The sequence below is a fragment of the Mesoplodon mirus genome, assembly GCF_964341445.2.
Source record: "Mesoplodon mirus genome assembly, chromosome: 1".
Taxonomy (NCBI): Eukaryota; Metazoa; Chordata; class Mammalia; order Artiodactyla; family Ziphiidae; genus Mesoplodon; species Mesoplodon mirus.
This window is the reverse complement of record NC_138976.1, coordinates 24,813,756-24,840,326: the sequence shown is the minus strand read 5'-3', so window position 1 is coordinate 24,840,326 and position 26,571 is coordinate 24,813,756. Positions and strand designations below refer to the sequence as shown.

Sequence of the window (26,571 nt, the reverse complement as noted above, 5' to 3'; positions counted from 1 at the left end):
AACTTTCCATCTTCCGCAAAAAAAGCTGAGCTGACCTCAGGCAGTGTGTACCCACGCCCCTCCCCCCGCCAAGCCAAGCTTTTCACATGTCATTCCTCCTTAGCTCGCCTGTCTTGATAACAAACTATAATACCCTGTTCACCTATCAGTCGAACCCTACATTTCAGCCTTCGTGCAAAGCCCATTTTTTTCTTCAGACCTTCCTGTCAGAAGCCATTTGGTCACACCCCCTCAACTTTATAGACTGGGAGGTAGTCCAGAGGGCAACACAAGGTCACACAGGAAATCAGTGGCAGAGCCAGAACTAGAATTCAGATCTCCTGGGACTCAGAGTAAGGCCTTCTCCTTTATACTACCCTCCTTTACTTAATTCATCTATTATTTGAATCTAACATTATTTTTACTGGCTTTCAGGGGCTCCAGAGCAGTGAATTTCACACATTATTTTTCAAAAGTCTACCTCCTTACTCTCAGTCATCAAGAATGAGGATTAGAGTTAAATGCTCAAAGATCCTACATACTTGTGTATTTCCCCTCAACAACCACTAATATAAAAACACCAAAGAAACCAGTTCTTTAGTGTGTTTCAACACAGGCTTACAATCAAAGTCTTAAATTACAAATGTAAGCATACAACTAGGCTTTACCAAAGAGGAATGTGTTTATTTCACTTAAATTCTTAAAAATACTTTTTTGGCAGTTGTCACATAAAATGTCCTAATGTAAAAAAATTTTCATTAAAAAGAAAAGAAAGGCATGAAAAAACAGACCCAAAATGTTAAGATTTTATTTACAAAGCTTCTTTGTTGTACAGAAAGTAAAAATGCTGTTACAATCTCAGTGTAACTGGCAGCCACGGACCGTTGACTCACCAATCACAGCTATCCGCGCTACAGCAAGACTCTTACACGAAAACCTAACAATGCTTACAATTTTGTTGGGGTGAAGTCCCCAAGCTTGGTGGTGGATTTCCAAGAGGGACTAAATGGAGGAAGGCGGAATGTCACAGGAACTATTCTTTGGCTCTTTGGGTGGGTGGGTGTCCTGGGGTTTGTATCACAGCTACTTTTTTTTTTTTTTTAAACAGCTACCAAATCCACGTGAGCAGTCCAACCAATACTGAACAGTTCTTTTTTTGCAGGTTATTTGGGGTCTTAATCATCTTCTCCTTCATCATCTGTTTCTCTCTTCCTCTTTTCACCTTTCCCGCTTTCTTCCTCTTCTGTACAATAATAAAAATTCATTTTGAGACAACTGGAAAGGCATTTACTTTGCCTAATTATTGCTAACAGAGGTAACAACAATGAATTTTTTAACGGTTGGGAGATAAAAATGATGTAAAAGCTTGATCAAACGATAGGTTGTTAATTAAGAAGTTTTAATTCTAAGAAGCATAAATAGTAGCCGCGGAACCAAGAAGGGTAAAATGCACAGCAGCATCTCAAATCACAGCAAAGTTAACTCAGTTTTCTCAAGTTAAGTTGCTGTCTAACCAAATGTTTATTTTTCTTACACTTGTTGGTCACCAAAATCAGACATTAGCAGTTATTAAAATAAATAGCAAGGACTCTGGAGCTCCTTAAGCCTATTTCCTCATTTGTAAAATGGGGACAATGGCACTGACTCCATAGGGTTATTCTGAGGATTAAATGAAATAGCACGAAGTATTTAGCCTACAACTTGGCAAGACTCAAACTGTTGCACGTTTATATTAACTAACAAGAGATTTCTCAGACTCCTTAAGCATTTGAGACACAGAGACCTACACATCGTTCTGTTTTTTCAACTAGTAAAAACTCACTGCTACTTTAATGAAATTAGCTAAATCTGCACTCAATTGTGTTCCAAAAAGCTCCCTGAAGGCAGAGACCAGGTCCTAATCAATGCTGTATCCAAAGTAATTTTAGTCCTGTGACTTGCACAGAGAAGATGCTGCTGAGAAAGTATGAACCAACAGAAAGCACAGCAACCAACCCAGTACTCTGAAACTTACACAAGTGTTAGAATCTACTTTCTAATAAATAAACAGATGTTTCACTGGTTTTGGTTGTGGTGGGGAAAGGAATAACACCAATAAAACTAGAAAGGTGCTATTTATCTACCCTGCAAAGATTACAATCCAATTAAGATTTTTTTTTAATGAAAAAATTCCGAACACAGAAATCTCATGCCTAACAGTAACACAAACGATGGGGTCTAAAGACACAACATGTGGGGACTGAGGCCGGGGCTGCCCATCTTCATACAGGCACCACTAACTGCTGTAGAGCAGGTGGGTGAGCCAGTACACACACACTAATGGGGCTTTACAAGTGCTTCTGAAGACCACCAGGGCCAAAGGCATTTTATTTTCTTCTCAGTGATTTCAAATTCTAAATTAATGGACATTTCCCTTGATCTTTAACTGACAGGGACCAAAAATGCATGCATTAACCCACCTTCATCCTCATCCTCATCCTCATCCTCATCATCTTCATCTTCATCAACTTCTCCATCATGTCCAAATTCTTCTTCCTAAAGAATGGTAAATAGCATATCATTATTAGATTAATTCTGCCAAGTTAAGAAGTACGAAGAAAAACAAGAATTGTCAATTAAAGTTAACAGTTCATTCAAAGAGAAAACTGTAACGTTACTTTTATCTACTTTAATATAGTGAGAACTGCTGGTTTTTCTTAAATTAATGAGCTTAATTAAAAATTGCTTTTCAGAAGTAAGCATTAATTGAAGACTAATTAAAGACATCTTTAATTAGTATACAACTTACAATGGATAACTACAGAAATAATTTTAAAAACTTCAGAGCAGGTTGGACAAAGACTTCCATATTCCCTTTCTTATAAAAAGCTCCTTTCAGAAACTTAACTTCATTAGACACCTATGAGATTATACAAATGCTCAGCCTTACGTTTGTACTACAAAAGAACTTTTTTTTTTTTTTGATGATGTCTAATTTTCTTGGCCTGTATTCACAAGTCCCCTTTAGGGCCAAAGTCACTCCTTTCTCCTATCCTTCTATGGTATTCAGCTCCTCAGAGATAACCGTTATTACTGCCTGTCCCATAAATTAGACTACCTGCCTCTTTCAGAGCAGGACCACATTTTTCTTCAACTTTTCATCCTCAACTCTTTAACACAGCAGGTACATAATGCATTTACTGCATTAAGCTGGATATACAAGAAGTTCAGACTTGGTAAACATACCCTTCACTTCAATACAACAAAGGGGAGGACATCCCATCAGTTCTCAATGTTTCCAGTTTTCTCACCGTACTGAATGCTCTTGTTGCTGCCTCCCAAAGTTAAAGGGTCAAAACTTACTCTGCAGAGCCAAGCACTGCTTAGTTAGCATTCAGGAAGTATTCTATTTAGTATTTTCTAAAAGGGGGACAAGAGCTAAATTCATCAGATCACTATTAGTCTATTTACAAGTATACTAATTTCTTCAGAAGACTTTTCTTTTTTAAACAATCCACACTTTTATTTTAATTACAAATGGGAAGCAGGGTAGCAAGAAGTGCACTGACCTCCCCACTGACTTCATCTTCATCCTCCTCCCCTTCTACATCTTCGTCTTCATCTTCATCCTCTTCATCATCAAACTCTTCTTCCTCACCATCCTCATCCTCCTCCTTGTCCTCATCTTCTCCTTCTGAAAACAGTCCAAAAGGAATACATCAAATACCCTGTGTGTCTCACAAGGTACACCTACTCAGGTGGTGGGGAGCTTTGGGTTGGTCCACAGGACAAATGCTGGGCCACACCAATGTCAGGGAAAACCACGAACCACAGTCACCTCCTTTCTTGCAAGTTGCTGAGGCTCAGTCCCTTTGACCTGAGCCCCATAAAATCCAGAGGCCAGGAGTCCTGGCGGACCAAGTGTACACTACAATACTTACCGATGAAATGATACAATGCCTAGGATGTGCTTCAAAATAAGGAAGGGGAGAAGTGGGTAGGAGTGTGTGTGTGTGTAAAATAATATCAGGCGTGAACAGATCACGGCTGAAACTCAGTAATGAGAACATGAAAGTTAAAGTTAGTTTTACTGTTATTTCTACCTTTGTCTATGTCTGAAATTCTCCATAGTAAAAAGTCACACACACACACAAAAACCCCCAAAAGACCCACCAACCTCCTTCTCTGGGGTAAGGGTACCACCACAAACCAGCTGTGCAAATCAGGAACCTGGGAAACACCCATAATAACCCCATGATGGGGATGGGGGTGGGGGTAGTGGTGGTAGCCAGGCAGGCTGAAAGGCACCTGTGTCCTGTGTTTCTACTCCATTTGGTGCAGGCCTCTCATCAACTAGTTCTTACCTCTCCAGGTCCTGGAGCTCACTGTGCTCTCTCCTGCCTCCGGACCCCACATGCTCTTCCCTTTCTTTTCTGTGTGGCTAACAGTGGCTCAATCTTTGAGTCTCAGTTAAACATCACTTCCTCAGGCCAACTTGCCAGACCCCCAGTCTCAGCTCCTATGCTCTCACACACCTGGTGCTTCTCCATTACCACACACTTTGCTCACTTGTGATTAGTTATTTGGTTATGATTACTTAACATTTCTCTTCTTAGTAGACAGTAAGCTCCAAGGGACAGGAACCATGTTTGTTTCTTCTTAAAACTATTTTTAGATAGTTTTAAAAGCCTGGCACATGGGAAATTCTCAAATACTTGTTGCCTGACTGATCTTGCTCTCAAGAACTGCCTTCCACTCTCCAAGGAATTTTCTTTACAGGCTCCTGCACATGGGTGGCTGCTCAACCCATTTAAGGTGGACTTAAATACGGACAACTAGACTGGTTTTTAAGAAAAACTGAGAACCAGCAATGAAGGGACTAAGTGATGTAAACATTTGGAACAAGATGAAACATCCTATTCAGCGTCCACTTTACCATCTAACATCCCATCTCTTTTTGCCTTGTCTCAAACCTGCTGCAAAACAAAACTGTAAAATTCTTCCAGAGTACTACCCCACTAATTGCAACCGAGGTGCCTGATGATGTTCTCCACTTTTCTTAACCATTTCTGTCTTATAAACTTTCATCTTTAAAGAGATATTGAAAATAATGCTTCAAATACAGTAATGTTGCAAATTCTAGCAACATCAGGAATTCCAGGAGAATAAGTTTTCTTCACGCTGATTGATGTGATCACTAATAGCTCTGCTTCCTCTAAGCCACTCAGGTGAGAAACCTTTTATCCTAAGAGTGACTCAGAGTAAACAAGTCACTGTGCAAGGAAAGCACAAGCTGATCAGGAGGGATAGTTTGGGTAGAAAATATACAAAGATTCTTAAAGATAACAGGATGTAAAAAACCTTGATCAAATGTCAAAAATAGGGGCTTCCCTGGTGGCGCAGTGGTTAAGAATCTGCCTGCCAACGCAGGGGACACGGGTTCGAGCCCTGGTCTGGGAGGATCCCACATGCCGCGGAGCAGCTGGGCCCGTGTGCCGCAGCTGCTGAGCCTGCGTGCCTTGATCCATGCTCCACAACGAGGGAGGCCACCGCAATGGGAGGCCCGCACACTGCGACGAAGAGTGGCCCCCGCTCGCCTCGACTAGAGAGAGCCCGCGCACAGCAACGATGACCCAATGCAGCCAAAAATAAATAAATTTATTTTTTAAAAAAGTCAAAAATAAAAAGTATATTCTAATTCCACGTTATAGCTAGAAATTTCCTTCATTAATGAAAAATGGAATCCAACACATAGTGCTTTCAAATCATTACCTTTTAAAACTCTATAGTCATATATCGAAGCAGGAAAGATATTTATATTTGAATGTAAAAAACATGTACCAAGTAACTACCAAGTGCTAGGCCCTGTGAATAAAGAGATAAGAAGGTAATCATAGGGACTTCCCTGGTGGTCCAGTGGTTAAGAACCCGCCTTCCAATGTGGGGGACGAGGGTTCGATCCCTGGTCGGGAAACTAAGATCCCACGTGCCGTGGGACAACTAAGCCACAGCTAGAGAGCTGGCATGCCGCAACGAAAGATCCTGCGTGCCGCAACTAAGACCCGACGCGGCCAAATAAATAAATTAATTTAAAAAAAAAAAAGAAGGTAATCATAGCATAGTTCGAAGGGACAAGAATAGCAGAGTGACAAGTGCTACGGAAGAGGTGAGGGGATGCTCTGGCACATACAAGGACCTAGGTCTCCAGCATCATAAAATGCTTCCCGGAAGTGTTGACAAAGCCGAGTTGGTAAGGATAAGTAGGCAGTAGCCAAGAAAGGGAAACAGCTAGGAGAAAGGCAGGAGACCTGAGGCAATGGTCCTTTTAGTAAACCATAAACCACAAGTACTTCAAAAAATAGACTGAAGCAGTCTATGATCTCTAGGCTCCAAATTCAAGACTAATTAGCTAGCAAACCATTTTCTATTTTGATCATTTGAAGACTTCAATGCCCTAAGAGTTTCAAATTTAACAGAACGCCTACATGCATGGATATAAATTATTTTTCTCAATAGCAAGAGCATTCAGTGGCCTAATCAGGACCTTTGGAAAGCAGAAATTAAGTTCACTGCACGTTGCTTTGTGCCCACTCACCTTCATCATCCTCTTCTTCATCCACACCATCCACCTCGGCATCTGAGTCAGGGGCTTCACGATCCTCTCGGTCATAGCCATCCAGGTAGGTCAGCTGGGGAAGGAGCTTGAAGACACTCTCTCGGTAGTCATTCAGGTTCGTAACCTCACAGTTAAACAGATCCAGGCTTTTCAGACATTCCAACTTTTTCTGAGGAAAAGGATCAAGAAACATACCTACTAAACCAAAGGAACATAAGCAACAAAACCCATCTCCTAAAGAGGTAAAATTCTAGGCTCTGAATTCAATTAGCTGCTACCTACTCAGCCTTGTACATAGGAAGACATTTCAAGTCCTTTGCAACCTTTATATTAGGTCACTAGATTTTTAATTAGCCCTTCCCTTCTACCTCTATCCTCTCAGAGAACTGTTTTCTTTTGGCAGTATGAATAGTCTCAAGAAATATGAATTTGAAATATTAAAACTGGATCTTTTTACAATATGAGACAAAACAGAGACTTTAACAAATTTGGTTCAAAACTAGGTTTTAATGTTTGAGTAATCAAATGACCAATAAGAACCTGCTGGGTTATCAAGCAGTCAGTCTTCAGTGCTCTGGGGTGGTAGAATAGGAAGGGGAAAAAATTTTCAATCAAATCAATCAACATCAAGATCCTTGGCATTTCTACTTGGGGACATAGATGGGAAACACTCGAGAACAGAACCTAGTAAAGCACAAAGTGTGGTGATGCAGATCTTTTCTGGGAAGACAGGAGTCAGTGCAAGCTGGGGGAAAAGAAGGGGGACTCAGAGTTGAAACTTCAAAAGTAGAGAAACTTTACACTCTTTTCTTCTATTTTAATTTTGGGGGGAAAGATTGACACTATTACCAGAACTTTCTGATGTAAAACTCTTCTGATTTTACCATACCTTGAAGTTTTGTTGTAATACCTCTCTGTTTGAAACCTCAGTTTCATCTATCTAAAACAGTTAAGATCTAAAAACTTGGCCCAAGAAGTTTTCTGAGCAACCAAAGCGAATAGGAAAATGTCCACGTACTCTACTCAGATCTTCATTTGTCATTACATCAGTGTACCAGTATTTCAATGCCAGGTCTATTAAGTTTTGATTAAGGGTGAATTAAGAGATTGGGAGGGCAGAGTTAGTATTACAGGCAAGTAAGGAGACAGCAACAGAAAGTGACAATAGACCCTCATAGGGAGCAGAAGAGGGGCAAACCGATAAAGAGTAAACGCAAAATGTGAAGTACTGTGAGGCCTGGTGCCTTTTAAAATAGGGGCTTGGGGGGCATATGGATATACGGCTTCATAAATTTAACTTTTAATGGTTCTGAGTCAAGAGAAAAGTTTGCCATTCTCTAAAAAATTACTGAGAGGATCTCTGTATGAAGCAAGTTGCAAAAATTAAATGTTGATGTTTAAAGACTTCGATGTTTTATTGGGAAATCTATTTCAACATTTACAAAGACCTGGGAAGAAACAAAGATGAAACAAAACCTTGTCTGCAGGACTTGAGGTATCTGTGTAGTTCTTGGGAGTTACAAAATCATTTGAAAATCTGTGCTCTAAAGCAGGCCTTGGCAAATGACAGCTGGCTGGCCCACTCCGGCCTGCCTCCCGTAGTTGTAAACCAAGTTTTACTGGAACACAGCCACACTCACTTGTTTATGTATTATGTATGGCTTCTTTTATGCTACAAACGGCAAAGTGGAGTAGTTGTGACAGAGACTGCATGGCCTACAAAGCCTAGAAGAGCTATTATCTGGTCCTTTAAAGGAAGGGGTTGATGATCCCTGCACTCACAAATCTTCGTCCTCCTGATCAAAGAGGTTCCCACACTGGTTTTATTCTCACTGAACAGCCCTTGGGAACAAGAAGCCAAGCATGGAACACAGAACAGTGTTACAGCAACAGGCAAATGTACTCCTCAAAACACCCATGTACAGTGATCCAAGAGCTTTGTGGATCCAATAACGTGCTTATGTAAGTCACACTGAGGTCTTAAGAAAGCTGTCCCCAGCCCTTCTGATCATAGGGAGAACTGCTTTTCTGTCATGTAGCTTTCAGATTAGGTTCCCTACTGGACAGCCCCTGACCCCCAGAAGCCCAGGTATGACTTCTTGACAAAGAGGAAAAAAAATGCTGAAATACCACCCCAGACAACTGTAGAACTCTCTTCTCTTCACAGAAAGGTTGACTCTATACCAGCTAAGATAGAACCATGAATATATTTAGGCAGCTTTCCCAGAGGCTCAGTATAAATTCTTCACTCAAAGGAATGAGCCATTTACTGTTCAACATTATTTCCTAGGAATGGATGTGCAAAAATACATACAACTCCAGATCTTTAATGCTCAACAGTGCCCCAAGCCCGTTTTCTAATTCTATCAACTAGCCTAGTACACAGGGCCTCCAAGGCTTTCCTGTTTCTGCAACTCTGAATCTGTGACATTTTTTGCTACTTCTTCAGAAAGGACCCATTATGAATAATTCGGACATGCCAAACAGTATGCTAGAAAACGAAGTGAAAGCAAATAAACAACAAAACCCCCAATAATTGTAGGACTCTAGAATTGTTTAAAGCAGTAAAATTGTGCTTAAGGCCCAAAATACACTACACACAGATTATTCAGGATCCCAATGTAATGTGTAAATACTGCTTAAAACAACAACAACAAAAAAAACCCCCACAACTCTACCATTTCAGAAATTTGGCCTAAAACTAATAGGCTAGCCATAATAAACATTAAACATTTTATTAACAATAATTTTGCTTGCCTTCTTAGAATTTAGAAGGGCTTTGGGGGATGGTTTGGATGGCCCAGGTCTCTTAAAAAAGGTGTCCAAGGAAGTTTGAATTGATGCCTTCTTTGTCTCTCGATTAATGTCCCTGTAGTAAGCAGAGGCATTCACAATCATTGCATTGACTGTAAGAACTGGGCTCAACGTAGACGGTGTTCAAAATGTATGTGGTTGATGAGGATGAGGATGGTGTTTTCCCCACTGAAGAATACTTTCAGAAGTCAAAATGGACCCAACATTTCCCCCCTTCACCTTCTCCTACAGTTTTATTTATCCTGAAGTTATAATGTCAGGAGACCCACTTAGCGCCCCCAGGAATCTGAATAGAAAGTTCAGGAGAATGGTAGGAGCTCAGCCTTTCCCAGACAGCCCTGGGTGTGTGGCACTGTGGCTCTGTCACTCCCTAGCCAAGTGTGTGACTCTGGACAAGGGATTCAGCCTCTCCTAAGCCTCAGCTTCCTCATGTGTAAAATGAGGGCCATGCTATTTCTATCCATTTTATAGAAATGTTGAGGATTACTAATGAGATAACATACATAAAGCAACCACTACAGTGTATGCTACATAGCAGATCCTCCAAAAATGGTACATATTATAATAATTATTTTTCTCATACTTCATTGCCCCAGGGGATTGAGACTTCCATAGCCATCAAAGGGCCCTAATCAATCACTGACCAGGTCAGGAACAATTCCCACACAACGTTTGCTTCTGCTCTGCCTCTGAATGCTAGGACACGGACAAAAGCTTCTGATGAAACATCAAAGACGACTAAGGCTGCCAGGAGAATTAGGCAATGGCCTGTGGTTTAGCATGGAAAGGTACTGCCCGGTGCTCTGTTCTACAGAGAAGGGGTTCCTGTGCTTACAATGACCCTAAATTGATAGCCTGTCACTAACACAAACAATAAAGGCTTAGAGTACCCCATGGGACTGGGAGACCATCAGCACTTAATTTAGTGCTCCCGTTGGAACTCCCAGCTTAGGTCAATTTGGGTATGGAATAAATTTATAGGTTAAAAAGAGAAGAACAGGTCCCAGGGGCAGTGGAAAGAATGGTGGACTTGGATTTGAATCCCTACTCGCCATTTATTCTGCAGCTGCTGAGTAATTAAACTTGGTTTCCTCATTTCTAAAAGGAGGACATTCCCTCTTCTTTGCATTACATGAGGATACAATGGGCAAATGTTAACATCCTTGAATAAAGCAAACTGCAATAAATGTTTGCTTAAACATTGGAAATGGGGATTGATTGATTTGGAGGAAAACAGAACTAGTGAAAAAGGAGGGAGCCCAAGTATCTGAGTGAACTGGTAACAGAAAAAAGGGGACAAAATTCATGGAGCAAAGGTGAACAACAGGCTCGCAACATTTATGAGAAATGAGCTAAATGTGGTCTACTTAATGAAACATAAAAACAAAGGGACTCGGTAAACAGTGACTAAATCTACACTGGAACAGAGCCTCAATTACTATTAGGAGGGAAAAGACCCTATAGTTTTAGCAGGAAATCCTCTTTATTAAAAGTCATAATTTAACTCTATCTTCTCTTGAAATATCAACAGCACATTCTGTACAAATGATATGAAGTGCAAATATTTTAATATATTGTGATATCATAAAAGATAGAGATAGCAGAAGGATGCCTTATCTTCTTGGGTTCTGCTCTGCTGGATCCTGAAAGACAGCTCCTATCTGCTGTATAGCCCCTCTCCCAATTAATGTTTGCACGTTAAGTCAGATGGAAATACTGACTTTATGTATAACAGAAAAAAAAACAACAAAAACCCAGAAAGCTGCCACAAACTTCCCTGGGTGATACGAAACAAGTTTGAGTTCCATTAGCCTTATTAAAATAGAATTCTACTTCTATAAATAGAATGTCATATTTAGGGGAAAAAGTCACTTAACAATCTTGAAATCATAGGAATTTCCAGGTGGCAGCCAAAGAGAACAGGCTGTGGGGCTACCCCCTACACTGCATTAACCCCTGCCTCCAGAAGCTCTTTTCTGGTCACTACAAGTTCCACTAGACTGGACCCCCATTAACACAGCTTCCCAACTTACAAAGCAAAATAAGTGCATTACCTTATTTTATTCTCAGAACTCCTAAGTGAGGTAAGTTAGACAGGGATTATTATCCTTCCTGCTTCATAAGTGAGGAAACTGAGGCCCAGAGAGAAGAAGCAATTTGCCCAAGGTCACACAGCAAGTCTATAACCCAACTGGTACTTAACTTTCCATAGCTTATCCCAGTATGTAAGACTGAGGAGAATTTGGAGGTTCCCATGCAAAACTTTAGGCAACAGTGATCCAGCTACAGCACAAGATCATGAATTAGAAGACCTAAAACTCATTGGAGCTGCCCTTGGCCTGTTCCATCTACAGATCAGATATGTCACCCAATATAAACAGCCTTTTCTGTAAAAGTCTAATATAGAACAGTCTGGCCAGTCTGGGGAAACAATTTTAAGATAAATGTTTAAGGCTATAGTTAATACATGACATTTAAAAAGGACAAAAAAGAAAAGAATTCCCCTTTGAAGGAAGCTACCACAATAATAAGGGAGGGAGAACAAAGTCACAGGAACACGTATAACTAAAGAGGCCCTGATTCTTTAAAACTGGACTCTTTCTATAAGAAGTACTATAAAAAACCACAATTTTCTCAGTCAATTATTATTTCCAATTATTTCCCTCACAATAAAGAAATATGAAAATGAAAATGACCAATAAGTCCTGGTTTTCAAATTCCTGATTACTTACCAAAGGTTCCAGGGTGCTGATATCTTTCAGTTTATTTCCACTTAAGTTTAGATGTGTAAGATTTGGAAGTTTTTCTGCTAACATATCCAGACCTCCAAAGATTCTATTGTCACTGAGCTCAAGCTGTTAAGAGAAAATGCACACAGCACACAAATACACACAGAGAAACACATATCATTAAAGTGTTATAAATAACGAATACAGTTCTCAAACACCAAGATCAAATGATTGCTATTTTTTATTAGGGCAGGTGTGTTCATTTTGTTTGATTAAACCCAAATAAGTAGTTTACAGATCCCAGGAACACTTCTGGGAAGGAGAGACATGTTAGGATTAGAAGAGTTGTATTTTCTTAACCAGCTGCTAATTATAACAGTTTGCTGGCCCCTAACATCAGCAAATACATTTTCTAACCTAAAAAGTGGGTCAAAGCAAATGAGAATTCTTTGAGAAGTTGTAATACTCTATACCTGCCAGGAAGGGTAAATGGTCTGTGCATTCTAAGCAGCTATTCTGTGTGCCAAGCAAAGCTCACAATGCCCACTTGAAACCTAATCTGGTTCTGTTCAGTGCTGGCTCGCCATGGAGTTCTACATCTGGAAGCCACCAGGGAATGTTGCTCTGAAGGCTACAGGAATGGTACAAGCCCTTAAAGAAGCTCCATGACTTTGGAAAAAGGGACTGGGGCAACAGCTTCAGGGCTGACGAAACCAACTCCCCAGAGGACACTTCTTGCACAAATCTGGCACTAGCCTTTGTAAGAACCCACTCTAATTTCTTTTTTTTTTTTCTTTTTTTTGCTGTACGCGGGCCTCTCACTGTTGTGGCCTCTCCCGTTGCGGAGCACAGGCTCCGGACGCACAGGCTCAGCGGCCATGGCTCACGGGCCCAGCCGCTCCGCGGCATATGGGATCCTCCCAGACCGGGGCACGAACCCACATCCCCTGCATCGGCAGGCGGACTCTCAACCACTGCGCCACCAGGGAGGCCCAGAACCCACTCTAATTTCTTAGCTGCAGGTCAAGTAGCACAGCAAGTGGTATGCCAATGAAGGAACAAGCCTTCACCAAGGAATATTGGACTCTTAGAGTGAAAGAAATTGGAGCCTGGAAAAATAAGATGGTTGAGAGCATCTAATTCAAACTCTTCATTTTGCAGATGAAGAAAACTAAGGCCAGACAGCTCGTTTCAATTCTCTTTTAACTGCCAACAACAATGGTAACTGTATCTAACCCTTACATAGTACTTCAGGCACTGTTCAAAGCACTAGAAATCCATGAACTCATTTGATCTCACAATCACCCTATGGGGTAGGTAGAATTATTACCCCCATTTACAGATAACAAAAATGAACTATGAAGAGACTATGTAAGTGCCCACAGATCACACAGCTGTTACATCGGTGAACCTATGATTTGAAGCCAGGCAGGCTAGCTTCAATGTGCTCCCCCCTATGCTATGTACCTAGAACAGCATGACAACTTATGCAATTTAGTCTGGCATGCAATGAAATGAAGTACATGATGCAGAATACAGGAACTTTTAAAAATTTAAATATTTGTTGAAAGAATGAGTTTAAAAAACAGTAAGTCTGCTGCTTTGGTGTTATTAAGCATTTCGGAAGAGAAAAATGCAACATTTCAATACATTTTTTTTCCTTCTGATGGGACAGCCCAGTAAAATATCTAAAATTTCTCTTGGTTGGTTAGAATATCGACATACGTAGTATTCACATCCTTTCAACATGCATATCTTAGGGAGTAGAGATAACAAGGCAATCTGCCAAAGCATTTAGTGGCATATTTATTTTGAAATGAAATCAATGTGTAAATTTAGGAAACCTGTGACATTTATACACCAAAATCTCTTTCAGAACCTGTTTCTTGTTAAAAAAAAAAAAAACAATCTGTGCTCTAGGGTAGGAAGAAAATCAGCTGTGAGAACACCCAATGTGCCTTTAAGTTTGGTTTACAGATATCTCTATTCCTCCCTCTCTGACCCTACAAGGTAAGTGATTAATAAGACTTCAGAAGGATTTGATACTGATACACTGTTCCCTGATACACTGACTTTCTGAATAAGTGTGATAGTACACAGACCACAGTGATTCAGGAAAATGTACCAGGATGCTAGGAAAGCAGAAGCGAACGCAAAACACACAGGAGGGACCTGCTAGCATCAAGTTCATGTAGATACAGGCTAAAAAGCCACCAGTTTTTTATGGGCTTATCAGAGCTTCCAATGTCACAATAACCTATGCAAACATAAAAGGATTACACTTGAACCTCTAAAGGAAATGCCTGTCAGAAAAAAGAAAAAAAAATTTACAAAGTTAAACATAACAGAATTCCTTCTGATAGGAGGGTCGCCCTGAAACTCATGAGGACATCCTGAGCATTTATTACCTATAAAAGGCAAATAAGTAAAAAGCACTTCTGGATTTTAATTCATGTACTTAACCAAAAAACAAGTCCCTCTCAGAATTCAAGCAAGCAAGCTACAGGAACAGCCTACCTGTCCTTTGCCTCAATTTGATTTCAGTTTTCTATGTGTATCTTTTTTAGATGAAGGTTCAACTTAAATTCCCTAATAAAGAGATTAGGTAAACAGTGGAGAATTCTGCAACACTGCCATGACCACAAACATTTTCGTATGTAATGGAAAAGATACTGGGTTAGCAAATAGGAAGATATGGGTTCTAGCTTTGGTTCCAGTACTAACCACTTCTGTGGGTGGCTTTAGGCAAATTACTGTACCTTTCTGGGTCTACTGCTGTGCCTGTAAAACAAGGCTAGAAGATCTAAATTTCTTCCAGTTCTGACATTCTGGGGCTTTGTGACAGGGCAACGTGCAAGGACATGAAAAAAACATTTTTCCTGAGGTTTTTTTGTTTGTTGTTTTTTTTTGGGGGGGGTTGTTAGAAGGGATAGCGAATGGTTTATAATTAGACCAATAAAGCCCTAACAATGGGCCGTCAACTAGGATAGGGAAGTACAGCAGTCTTGTTAAAATGAACTCTTGCAGTCAATCACAACACATTTAAACTTCCTAGTCATTAAAAATTACATAATGGGTTTGAAATAACATAGACTACAAATTTGAAAGGTCTATACTTCAATTCTCCCTTAATCAACATAAAACACGAAGAATGGGAGATACCTGTGGTTCTTAAACCAGAGCATACTAAGAACAATACGAGTTAACATCATAGCAACAGATTCATAACAAGTAATAAATTATTTTCAAAATAATTATTCTTCATAACTACTATTTATTCAGCACCCAACATGTATTATTTCCAAACATCATAGCAATTCTGCAAGGTCAGGTGGTATTACAAGTTTACAGATGAGGAAACTGAGTCTTAGAGAGATTAAGTAACCTGAGGAAGATTTACCCATCAGGGAAATGTTAGAGCTGGAATTCAATCCCAGATCTGCCCAGTTCCAAAGGTCATATGCTTTCTGCTACACTAAATGCTTCCTTACAGATAGAATCATATATTTTTCCCTTCCGCAGGATGGTTCTCTCTTCTACTGTTAAAGAAAAAGCACTTACCTTTTTCAATTTAGGTAGTTTGGGGAGATTTGAAACTGAAATCAAGCCTACATTTATTAAACTGAGGAACTCTAAGTTCACAAATTCAGCTGTTAGGCCCTCAATTTTCCCATCATTTGATTTGCAATTGTCCAGGACAAGTTCTCGAACCTGTGGGTGACAAAGTGGGGAAGAAAAGCTTTAAAAAACATGCAGAATACAAAAAACAATGCAAAAACTTCAACCATAAATACCCACCAAACCACCCACATATAGTGGCAGCCTCAACTTAGACCTAGGTCAGTTATAAATAAATGAAAAATGATTAAGCCTTTAGTAACAATATTCTAATAGATATCAAGGGTGGAATGTCACACCATGGTACAAATAAAGATTTAAACTCTTTACTTTCCAGAGACCGAAACTACAGTTCTTACGAGATAAGTGAAGAAATGATATCCCCCTTATTCCTTTTCCCAAGTCTGTTCCGCAAGGGGCAGCTTTAACTACAAATGCGGAGTGAAGATACCCCCGCAACCCCTGCAACCCCTTTAGGCCGAGTTTTCCTCAAGGCCCAGGAGACTGACACAAGGAAAAGAGGAAAGCTTCACTTTTCCCATCAAGGTCACTAAGAGATTGTGGCTACAGGTTTCTGGACTATACATTTCTACTTTTGGTCTTATTAATCTTTACTAATAAGATTATTTTGACACTAGGAAAAGATCAAGATGAAAGAGGCCTTAATTCAAAACAAAGATCATTTTGTGTTACATGTAAGAAAGTATTTCTAGGGGAGAGAACTTGTTAGACATTAGGTTCCTTTTTCAGGCCACAAAATCTCCTTATGTGGAGATACTGAAATTCAGAATTCAAATCCATCCAAAGGTATCACATCTGAAGATTGTGAATACTGATTATTTAATAAAGTCTACTGTGTGAATATCTACCATGATAATCCCTACTGCCATTCTTGCTCTGTGGTTGACTCTGAAACTTGCAAGTTTTAAACACATTTTGATAAATTTACACTGATGCAAATTAGTTTTAACTGCCAAAGGCATTCTTGCAGTGAATCTAACACGTTTAATAGCATTAATCAAGCATGTATGAGAAGGAAATGCTGATAGTTCTAAAATGAAAATAGGGGCTAGTAGTATCTTCATTCTCTCATACAAAATCCAAGGATACTACTCTAGCAATTGCTAACATTTATGGAGAATTTACTCATTTTTCTTTGTACCATCATACCCTCCCCTCAGTTACAGAGAAGGAAACTGATTTAGAGAGTCAGGGACACCCATAATACCACAACTTCTTGCTCGCTTCTTCACTACTTCTCACTACTTCCTCCTCAGAAGCCTTGCTTTCAGCATGCATACAGGCCCATTATATCTTTTGCTTCTTTCTTCCCTTCCTTCCACTTTTCTCTAGCTACCTCGGACATTCTTTCCTCTTCTGATGAAAATTAGCACATCTGAAAACTTAAGGTAGACTGAGGAGAGCTGGGCTCCAGAGACAGATGCTTAGGGTTGAATTCTGGCTTTGCCACTCACAACCTGTGTGACCTTAGGCAAGTCACTTAACCTATCTGTGCCTCAGTTTCCTCATCTGTGAAGTAAAACTGTTATAGAAAGTAGTGCTTGGGGCATAGTGAATACTGAGAAAGTAACCTCTGGGAAAGGGTGCAGGAGAATGACAAAGACCTTTGCTATTTACTTTATTCCTATCTGTACTAAGTTTTCTACAAACATGTATTTCTTTTGTATTAAAAAAAAAAAAAAGTAGGACTTCCCTTGGTGGCACAGTGGTTGGGAATCTGCCTGCCGATGCAGGGGACACGGGTTCGATCCCTGGTCCGGGAAGATCCCACATGCCACGGAGCAACTAAGCCCATGCACCATAACTACTGAGTCTGCGTGCCACAACTACTGAAGCCCGTGCGCCTAGAGCCCGTGCCCCTCAACCAAAGAAGCCACCACAATAGTAAGCCCGCACACTGCAACAAAGAGTAGCCCCCCTTGTCGCAACTAGAGAAAGCCCAGGCGCAGCAACAAAGACCCAACACAGCCAAAAATAAATAAATAAATACATTTATTTAAAAAAAGAGTAAAACCAGCAAATCATTTTAAAAAAAAAGGTCAACTGTAATCACCCACCAACTTAAGTAGTATACTGCAATACAACTAAATGTTTCTGTTTGATTTGGGGGGTTTTCTATGACTATATCTGACAGAGAATCCAAAAACGTCACACAGAATGACACCAATATGCCAAAAGCCAACTAAGGAGGAATTTAGATAGCCATTTTGCCTCCCAGCCCATGGGTGTACCTCTTGGACATTTCTCTCAACTGGTAAAATTTTGCTTTAACTAGAGTCATCAAAGAGTTAGTACAAGTGTGCTGAACCAAATAGCCGAATAGGAATCAAGGAGAAATTGGTAGGGAAAAAAAGATGTTAAAGTGGTCCAAATCTGCAAATCTAACTGCTAAGTATGAAAGATAATGGAGAGGAATTGAGGTTCTGGTTTAAAGAAATGGGAACTATGTAGCTGGATGGAAATAGGAAGGAACAGCTTTGGGGATGGGGTGGGGGGGGGGAGAGCAGGTATATAATGAATACCACAAAGAATACCAAGTTTAAAGTTCTCATGAGAAGTCCAGGTGAAAGAGAAATCCAGGTGAAACCCCCAGGCAGCTGGACATGAGGGTCCGGAGTTCACGGGAGTTCTAGTTTTAAGTTCTGTATTTGGAAGTCATCAGGGCAGAGACAGTAGTGAAAAGATGGAATTCCTAGGAAGAGAACCAAGGATGGAACCCGGGGGATCCTGCAAAGGTGACTTGAGAGGAATCAGTAGTACCCAAAGGTGAAGCATTAGTTTCAAACACCTAGAAAGGTTTACGAAATAAGGAATAAGAAGTTACTGAGGGGGGAAAAAAAAGGATTGAAAAAAATTAGGTAACTGTCCATCAACAAAGGACTCATTTCCAGGATACAGTGTATGATGAAAAAGGTACAAAATGTATTAAATGTTTTCATTTATGTCACATATCACACATTCACTTTCTTATATTCTTCTCAGGGAGAGAAAGTGACTGGCTGGGGGACTTTTCCATAACCTTATTTAACATTTCTATGATGAGATTAATCTATTAAAAAAATGTAAAGGTTAAAAAAAAGGTCACTGCTAGGGACTTCCCTGATGGTCCAGTGACTAAGGCTCCACGCTCCCAATGCATGGAGCCCAGGTTCCATCCCTGGCCAGGGAACTAGATTCCCCATGACACAACTAAGACCTAGCGGGGTCAAATAAAGAAATAAATATTAAAAATAAAATAATTTTTAAAAAAGGTCACTACTAGCCTTGAAATTTCATCAAGCTTCATGATGGCAGGGTCATGTTTATTTTAGTTACCACCATACCCCAGTATGAGAAGGAGCTTTCACAACTGTCAAATGCAGAAAAAATGGCATTGGGGTTTGTGTCCGGATTGTAGGGGAATGAGCAGATGACGAAACAGAGGAAACCTGGGTATGAAGAGAACCTACCTTCTGATCTTAAGCATAATCACATTAATGCAAATCATATTGCTGTTTGTCACTTAATACTTTGGTTTTTTTTTCAGTCTTTGTATATTTTAAATACAGCAAGATGAAACAATATTACTTAGCATATTTTCACAAGTATAAATATTTTTTAATGGCTAAAAAATTAAAGTGTATGGATGCACCATAAATTACAATCCTCCCTAATGAACATGTTTCCAAGTTTATTATATATAATGCCATGCTATCTTTTTATGTGAAGTTTCTTTTGTAATAAGGATTGTTTCCTCACAATCTATTGCTAGGTGAAAAAAAATATAAATGTTAGAGTCTCTGAGTTTTGAGTTCTTTATTTAAAATGGCAACCAATCCCTCAACACTTTTTTGTGACCTTTCTTGACATATGGAAATTCTAGGTATTTGCATATAGTTATCTTTTTCTTGAGGATAGTTTTTACCCTAAGTGAGGAAAAAACCAAACACCCCAAAAGAAATACTGACAAAAAAGCAGACAAGCCATAAAAATATAAATCATCAGTAAACGAAAAACTCATTCAATGACAACAAATTATAAAAGATACATATTAAAAATGAGATGTTATTCTACTCTTATTGAGGATGGGGCAGCTCTTTCATGGAGAAGAGATGGATAGGATGGGTATAGGTGCAGGTAAGTTTGTAAGTGGGAGAGTGAGAAGTCAGGGAACGCACACCTGAGACCTTTAATTTTCTCCATGAGTAGGAGGCAACAGAATATATTGGGGTGAGTACAGGGAAGGACTGGGCTGTATGGCTCAGCAGTGAAATCATGTCCCTAGACTTTTCCAGGAAGGCTAAGCACGTAGTAAAGAAACGGGCTAACCCCAGAACAAAGTTCCAGAGGCACAGTAAGAAGATGAGCCACAAACAAGCACAGAGCAGAGTGGGAAATTACTGCAGAAAGCAGAGACCAAAGAAGGGTCCACTTAGGGCTGTGCCCAAGGATGACAGGTCTGGAAAGCCTGCCATAAGCAGCCTTCTAGCCAGTCTAAAGTTCTAAACAGGACCCTGGTGAAAAGGTGTCTGCTCTCAGGCATTGTTTCAGCAGCGTTTGAGATAACTAAGCCTCCCCTCTCCCCCAATTCCTTCTTGAGGGTGAAGGGATCCAGACTGCCTTACAAAGGAAGGCATATGGGGTGGGGGACATACAATGCCATGGCATCCCAATCTAGACCCAGAATGGGAGGTTCTAATCAAGAAAAAGCAGCCCTAGTTTTTCCTCCTTATGTCCCAAATCCTCCCAGGAGGGAAGGTTGGGCAGGCATTTGTACATTTGTGGGCACAACTCAAGGAGTTATTTGGTCCAAGGCAGAGTTACCAACCAGGCTTTCTGAGTGAAGGAAGATGGTTTAACTTTGGGGGCCAAATTCACTCTTCTTCATCCCTCATCTTCCAACTAAACTAGTTTTTTCTCAAACGTTAATTTAAGGTAAACACTTAAGAGCTAAAGACAAAAATCCAAACTGTTTCCTATTCAACTTTTGTTTTTGATAGTTATCAGCAAAGCTGATACTCTAGTTTTTCAATGCAAATTTTGAAATATATTGCAACCAAGTTACAGGGATTGGGGCTAGGAGCCCCATAGGAGATCAAGCAATTTTCCTTTCATCCTCTCCAACTTGCTCTCATTTCCTACTTCCCTAGCTACTCTTTTTCTTTTTTTAAATTAATTTAATTTATTTATTTTTGGCTGTTCTGGGTCTTCGTTGCTGCACGGGGGCTTTCTGTAGTTGTGGTAAGCGGGGGCTATTCTTTGTTGCGGTGCGCGGGCTTCTCATTGAAGTGGCTTCTCTTGTTGCGGAGCAGGGCTCTAGGCACGGGGGCTTCAGCAGTTGTGGCACGTGGGCTCTAGAGCTTAGCCTCGATAGTTGTGGCGCACGGGCTTAGGTGCTCTGTGGCATGTGGGATCTTCCTGGACCAGGGCTCGAACCCCTGTCCCCTGCATTGGCAGGCGGATTCTTAACCACTGTGCCACCAGGGAAGCCCCCCTAGCTACTCTTTAAAAAGAAAAAAAGAAAATCAATTTTCCGTAACTGGTTGAGTGACCTTCCCCAATCATCAATTATAACTGTTATAAGAGGGGAAAAGAAGATAGAGGATTAAAAATCATTGAGTTATCAATTTTTTTTGTTAGAAAATACATGATTATTATAGTAAGTGAAATATGTGGAAATATGTCCAAAATGTGGAAAGTAACTCCTGCCACCCTTGATAATTTCCATCTTTCTGAGTTAACCAGTCTTCAAACCTTCCACCCTACTATTATTTTAAAATGTTTGCAAAATGACAGTAGAATAGAACATTAGCAGTTCTCAAATGTGTCTGGATGGCAGAACTGTTGGTATGAATGAAGGAAGGAAACACTCATACCCTACTGGTGGGGAGAACCATTCTAGAAAGCAATTTGACAGAGATTCACATTACAAAATGTTCATTTCAATACTACTTAAAACAGTAAAAAACCTTCTAACCACCTAATGGGGATGGTTAAATTATGATCTATGCAGACGTTAACAATGAGGCTGTAAAATAATAAACTGTGCCAGAGAAAGATAAAGATGTTTACTATATTTTAACAAGATATTATATGCATTAATAGCATGATCTGAGTTTAGAAAAAAACATTCTCGTGGACTATACACCAGAATGTCTAGATGGTAGGATGGGAGTGTATGAGACTTCTGGGTTTTTAAATTTTTCCTTATCTATATCTACTATTTTTTTAGCTTATCTGTATCAAATTTTTCTTCAATGAAGACTGTATTCCTTATACAAGGAAAAGAACCCAACTAGCTGCTATGCAACCAATTAAAATATCCCACGGAGCTCAAAATCACATCACAACAGACACAACAATAAATGCCAAAAGTTGGGGGAAAGGTTCTTCTCACGTTGTCTTTTTTTTCCTTTTTTCTTTTTAAGGCCGCACCATGCGGCATGTGGGATCTTAGTTCCCCAGTCAGGGATCAAACCCGTGCCCCATGCATTGGGAGCGCGAAGCGTTAACCACTGGAACGCCAGGGAAGTCCCCTCACGTTATTTATTTTAAAAATTAATTTTTTTTTAGTAAATTGGGACTAAGGAAAGACTACTCTTATTTGTGGGATATGAAATGTCTCAGTCTAGCATACAGCCCACCAGTGTTCCACAGGGGCATTGATTGTAAACCACAGGAACTGCATGACTTTCTAACTTTGAACACAAGACTGGAACAGAGCTAACATCAAGGCTAGATACTCCTAGATTCATAGTTAATGAGGTGCCTCGTATCAGTGGCATGTTTGGCATAATAGAAAGATTAGGGCCTCACATAAAGAACAGGTATTTTCTCCAATTCTGGAATATATCTAAATTACAAATTTAGATATAGCTACTATCTATATCTTGCTACTGCATGTCTCTTCTCACATCTGACAACACCACCAATTTCTGTGGTATACATGGTATGTTCCAGTACTATACAATTTGCTCTCAGCGAAATAACTGACAATACCAATAATATTTTGTATAAAATATTTCCTATCCTTGCCTATATTTAAAAACAGTGATCACTGTTCTTTTTGAAGATTATTTTAAAATGCCATCTTAAGCCATTTTTTCCACTATGAGAACAAACCTCTGATATAAACAGGTGTTTTGGACTTAGAAAAAACTGAATTATTATAGTTATGAGTCACCCCTTAGGGAAATGAACCTATTACCTTGGTCTGTCTCATGTACTTTGGCTAAAGAACACAAGAAGTAAAGTGTTACCAGGGTCTTCTTCAAACCCCAAAATAAAATAAAAACAAAAAAGCCACACTCACAATAAAAGCCCATCTGGGGATTTCCCTGGTGGCTCAGTGGTTAAGAATCCACCTGCCAATGCAGGGGACACGGGTTCGAGCCCTGGTCCAGGAAGATCCCACATGCCGCGGAGCAACTAAGCCCGTGCACCACAACTACTGAGCCCGTGTGCCTAGAGCCCGTGCTCCACAACAGGAGAAGCCACCGCAATGAGAAGCCTGCGCACCGCAACAAAGAGTAGCTTCCCCCCCCCGCAAGTAGAGAAAACCCGCGTGCAGCAAGGAAGACCCAACACAGCCAAAAATAAATAAATTAATTTTTAAAAAAAGTCAAGGGATTCCCTGGTGGCACAGTGGTTGAGAATCTGCCTGCCAATGTAGGGGACATGGGTTCGAGCCCTGGTCTGGGAAAATCCCACATGCTGCGGAGCAACTAGGCCCATGAGCCACAACTACTGAGCCTGCGCCTCTGGTGCTCCGCAACGAGAGGCCGCGATAGTGAGAGGCCCGCGCACTGCGATGAAGAGTGGCTCCCGCTTGCCGCAACTAGAGAAAGCCCTCGCACAGAAACGAAGACCCAACACAGCCAAAAATAAATAAATAAATTTTAAAAAGATGTGTTTTCTTAAATTAAAAAAAGTCAATATTTTTTTAAAAGGTCATATATTAAAAAACAAAAAACAGTGGATTACAGTAGGAGAGCGCAGTCCAGTACAGTAGCCACTAGTCACCTGTGGCTTTTGAATTCCTGATACGTGAATACTGCAACTGACAAACTGACCTTTCAGTGTAAGTTAAATAGCCACACGACTCTAGCCTGTTTTGGGCAAAAGGGCAAGGCTTAAGCTGATTTCTTGAAAAATTAACGCTTGCACATACATGTTTTAAAAAAGCAATATATTAGTTATTTCATATAAGAACAAATTCCACATACAACTAGCCCAGCTGTATTTCCCAGAAGGAGCAACAGTGCTCTTAGCTGAGTATTTTAAGAGTACTTTATGCACCCTCAAAGAATTCAATTTCCAGATTTTAAGTTACTTTGAAGACCCATGTGTACTTTTCTTTTGGAAAATTTAGCTAAATCTAATTCCTCCACATTCTCCTCATTTGGAACTACGCAGTAATAATTCAAACGTCTTAAATTAACAACTCCTCAAAATGAGATCACAACTCTACAAGTTTTACAGTATGAAGAAGCTTAACGGTTCAATATACTAGCACGTGGCCGACACAAAATGTCTGACTGATGGACGGAAGGGACCACTGAGGTCAAACCTCAACCTTAAAAACCCAGAGCACCGAGTCGAGACGCCTACCTCCGGAGGTCCTCCAGGGACAAGCGGGGAGGCCACGAGGTGCAGCGACCCGGCACCTCATTTGTGGAGACCTCAGGGATTCAAAACCTCATGCACAGAAGGGAATGCCGGTTGACGAGTTCCCACAAGTTAGCAACTTGTTACCCATAGCTCCCTGACTGCACGAAACGCGCCCATCGCCAGCCGAGGCTGCCCCAGGGCCAAAAGACGCCACTCACCCGAAGAAGGGGTCTGGCAGAGGCACGGCCTCCCCGCCCAGGGGCCAGGAAACATGGCCCCGCGCCCGGCCGCGGGAAGGCACTCTAGTTCGCGGGGAGGGCCAGGGGAGAAAAGAAAGCCGATTCGTACACGTCCACCCGCCGCTCACGCACCCGCGGCGGGCGAGTGCCGGCCTGGGTCGGCGGCCCTGGAGCACGTGCGAGGGCAGAGGCCGCCCGGCCCGTGATCCCAGCCGAGGCCCGCCCGTACCCCCGACGCTCGACCGGGGCGGAGGCGGCCGCCTGGCGTTGCCCTTTTAAGAAGGGGGGAGGGAGACGGCAGCGCGCCCAAGAGATGAGTCGGCGGCAGCCGGAGCGCGCGGATCCAGCCAGAGCGAGCCAAGCCTTGGCGAGGCGGGCACCATACAAGCCGCAGGCTCGGCCCGGGGAGCGGCGGCCCACAGCCACCGCCGGTGCGGACGGGCAGAGCTCGGCTGGCCGAGCCAGCAGGCCGGCTCACGCGGCGGAGGGAGACGAGCGCTCGCCAACATGGCGCTGTGTCGGCCTGTGGCGCGCCCCGGCTGACGCGAGGAGCCGCCGCCGCCCGCCCACACCGAGGGGCCAGCCTCTCAGGCAGGGGCCCCCGGTCTCCGCTGCGGCGGCACGGGGGAAGGGAGAAGCCGCCTACGCCACACCGGCGGCCCCGGGCCGAGCAAGGCCCGCCCTGGGAGGCCGGGACTGGGCAAGGCCCGGGGGGCAAAAAGGGAGCTAGAAAAATGCCGGAGAAAGTTTTATTTTTAGGCTTGAAAAATGGCGGGAACCGCATCCTTTTTTCAAACTTGGCCTGGGGAGGGGCGGCGGTTGCGCCACCGACGCCGCCCGAGCTCGCCCCTCCCCCGCTCCACGCGCGCCAGGCCATGCCCGCCCAAGCCCCCCAGCGCCCGAGGGGACTTCCCGTCCCCCTCAGAGGCAAAGAGCCCCCTACTCGCCCCTCGGCCCCTGCCCTAGCCGGGCCGGCGCCAACCGCGAGGCCTGGCCGGAGAAGCCCCCCCCCGCCCCGCCCGAACCCCTTCCCCGGCCGGCCCGGGGCGCGCGGAGCCCGGCCTGGCCCGCAATGGGCCCAGCCCCGGCTGGCCGCGCGGCTCCTCGGCAGGCCGGGCCTCCGCCCGGCCGCGCGTCCCGGGAGGCTGCAAACATGGCTCCCAGCGTTACACAACCCCCTCCTCCCTCCCTTGCCGCCGGCCACACGCACACGCGCTCCTCCGGGAAAGGACCCCGGCGGGTGAGGAGCTCAAAGTTTGCTTTCCCCACCCCACCGCCTTCCCCGGACGGCCGCGGGGGCCCGTGGGCGCCAAAGAGTTAATCCCCGCGCGCTCGCTCCCCCCTCCGCGTTCGCCCGCCTTCCCCGTCCGAGCCCGCGAGCTGCGCTCTTCCCCGCGCCGGGCCGGCGAACCCGCGATCGGGGCCCCGCAGGTGGCCACCATTACATGCAAGTCATCGGGGGAGAGGGCGCCCGAAGGGGGCTCTGCTTACAGCTGCCGGGGTCCGGTTCCTCAGCTCCAGGTGGATCCTCCTCTTCATGTCCATGTTTCTCTCTTCCCCCCTCTCCAAACTTAACTTTCCGCGGCGGGGGCGGAGGGGGGAGAGGCGTCCCAGCCTGCGCAGCGAGGGCCGTCAGAAGGGGTCTGCTAGCAGCAGAGGCCGGCGGCGCGGTCCCGGGTGGTGGGCGGCGTGCGGGCAGGCGAGCGGAGCCCCCGGAGCCAAGTTACTCACGGGAGCGGAGAGAAACCATGGAGGGAAAAGGGGGCTGGAGCGCAGCGCAGGTCTCACTACCGCCGCCCCCGGCCGCGGCCCCGCACTGCGCTTAAACCGGCGACGCGTCGCGGGTGGCTGCTCGGCTCGACTCGGCCCCGCGCGGCGCCGCTCGGCTCGGCGGCCGCGGTGCACCAAGGACGGGGCGGGGAGAGGCGCGGCGGGAGGGGCGGAGGCTGGGGGGAAAAAGCGCAGCCGGGTGGACGGGAGTGACTTA

General features: G+C 42.8%; 1 protein-coding gene across 2 annotated transcripts; it reads right to left on the bottom strand.

Annotated features, from left to right (window-relative positions):
• Window positions 1-769: 769 nt before the first annotated feature.
• ANP32B (acidic nuclear phosphoprotein 32 family member B) lies at window positions 770-26,475 on the bottom strand. 2 transcript variants are annotated; one of them, XM_082623018.1, is made up of 7 exons: window positions 26,076-26,475; window positions 15,679-15,828; window positions 12,121-12,243; window positions 6,554-6,743; window positions 3,528-3,652; window positions 2,439-2,514; window positions 770-1,222 (listed from the first exon to the last, which is right to left on the bottom strand). In XM_082623018.1, the coding sequence occupies exons 1-7, from the start codon at window positions 26,127-26,129 to the stop codon at window positions 1,155-1,157; spliced, it is 786 nt and encodes a 261-aa protein (XP_082479144.1). In that variant the 5' UTR covers window positions 26,130-26,475; the 3' UTR covers window positions 770-1,154. The 2 variants fall into 2 exon arrangements, 1 of the variants encoding a protein (XP_082479144.1); XR_014294231.1 differs by lacking the exons at window positions 770-1,222; window positions 2,439-2,514; window positions 3,528-3,652; ... (1 more) ...; window positions 12,121-12,243; window positions 26,076-26,475 and adding an exon at window positions 24,564-25,580 and having other exon boundaries at window positions 15,705-15,828.
• Between the last annotated feature and the right edge of the window lie 96 nt (window positions 26,476-26,571).

Excerpts from the sequence above, each read along its gene's own strand:
- ANP32B (XM_082623018.1), bottom strand. The coding sequence starts at position 26,129 with ATGGACATGAAGAGGAGGATCCACCTGGAGCTGAGGAACCGGACCCCG. Across the intron at positions 2,515-3,527 it reads AAGATGAAGTCAGTGGGGAG|GAAGAAGAATTTGGACATGA; the intron begins GTCAGTGCACTT and ends ACCATTCTTTAG. Across the intron at positions 1,223-2,438 it reads GGATGAGGATGAGGATGAAG|AAGAGGAAGAAAGCGGGAAA; the intron begins GTGGGTTAATGC and ends ATTATTGTACAG.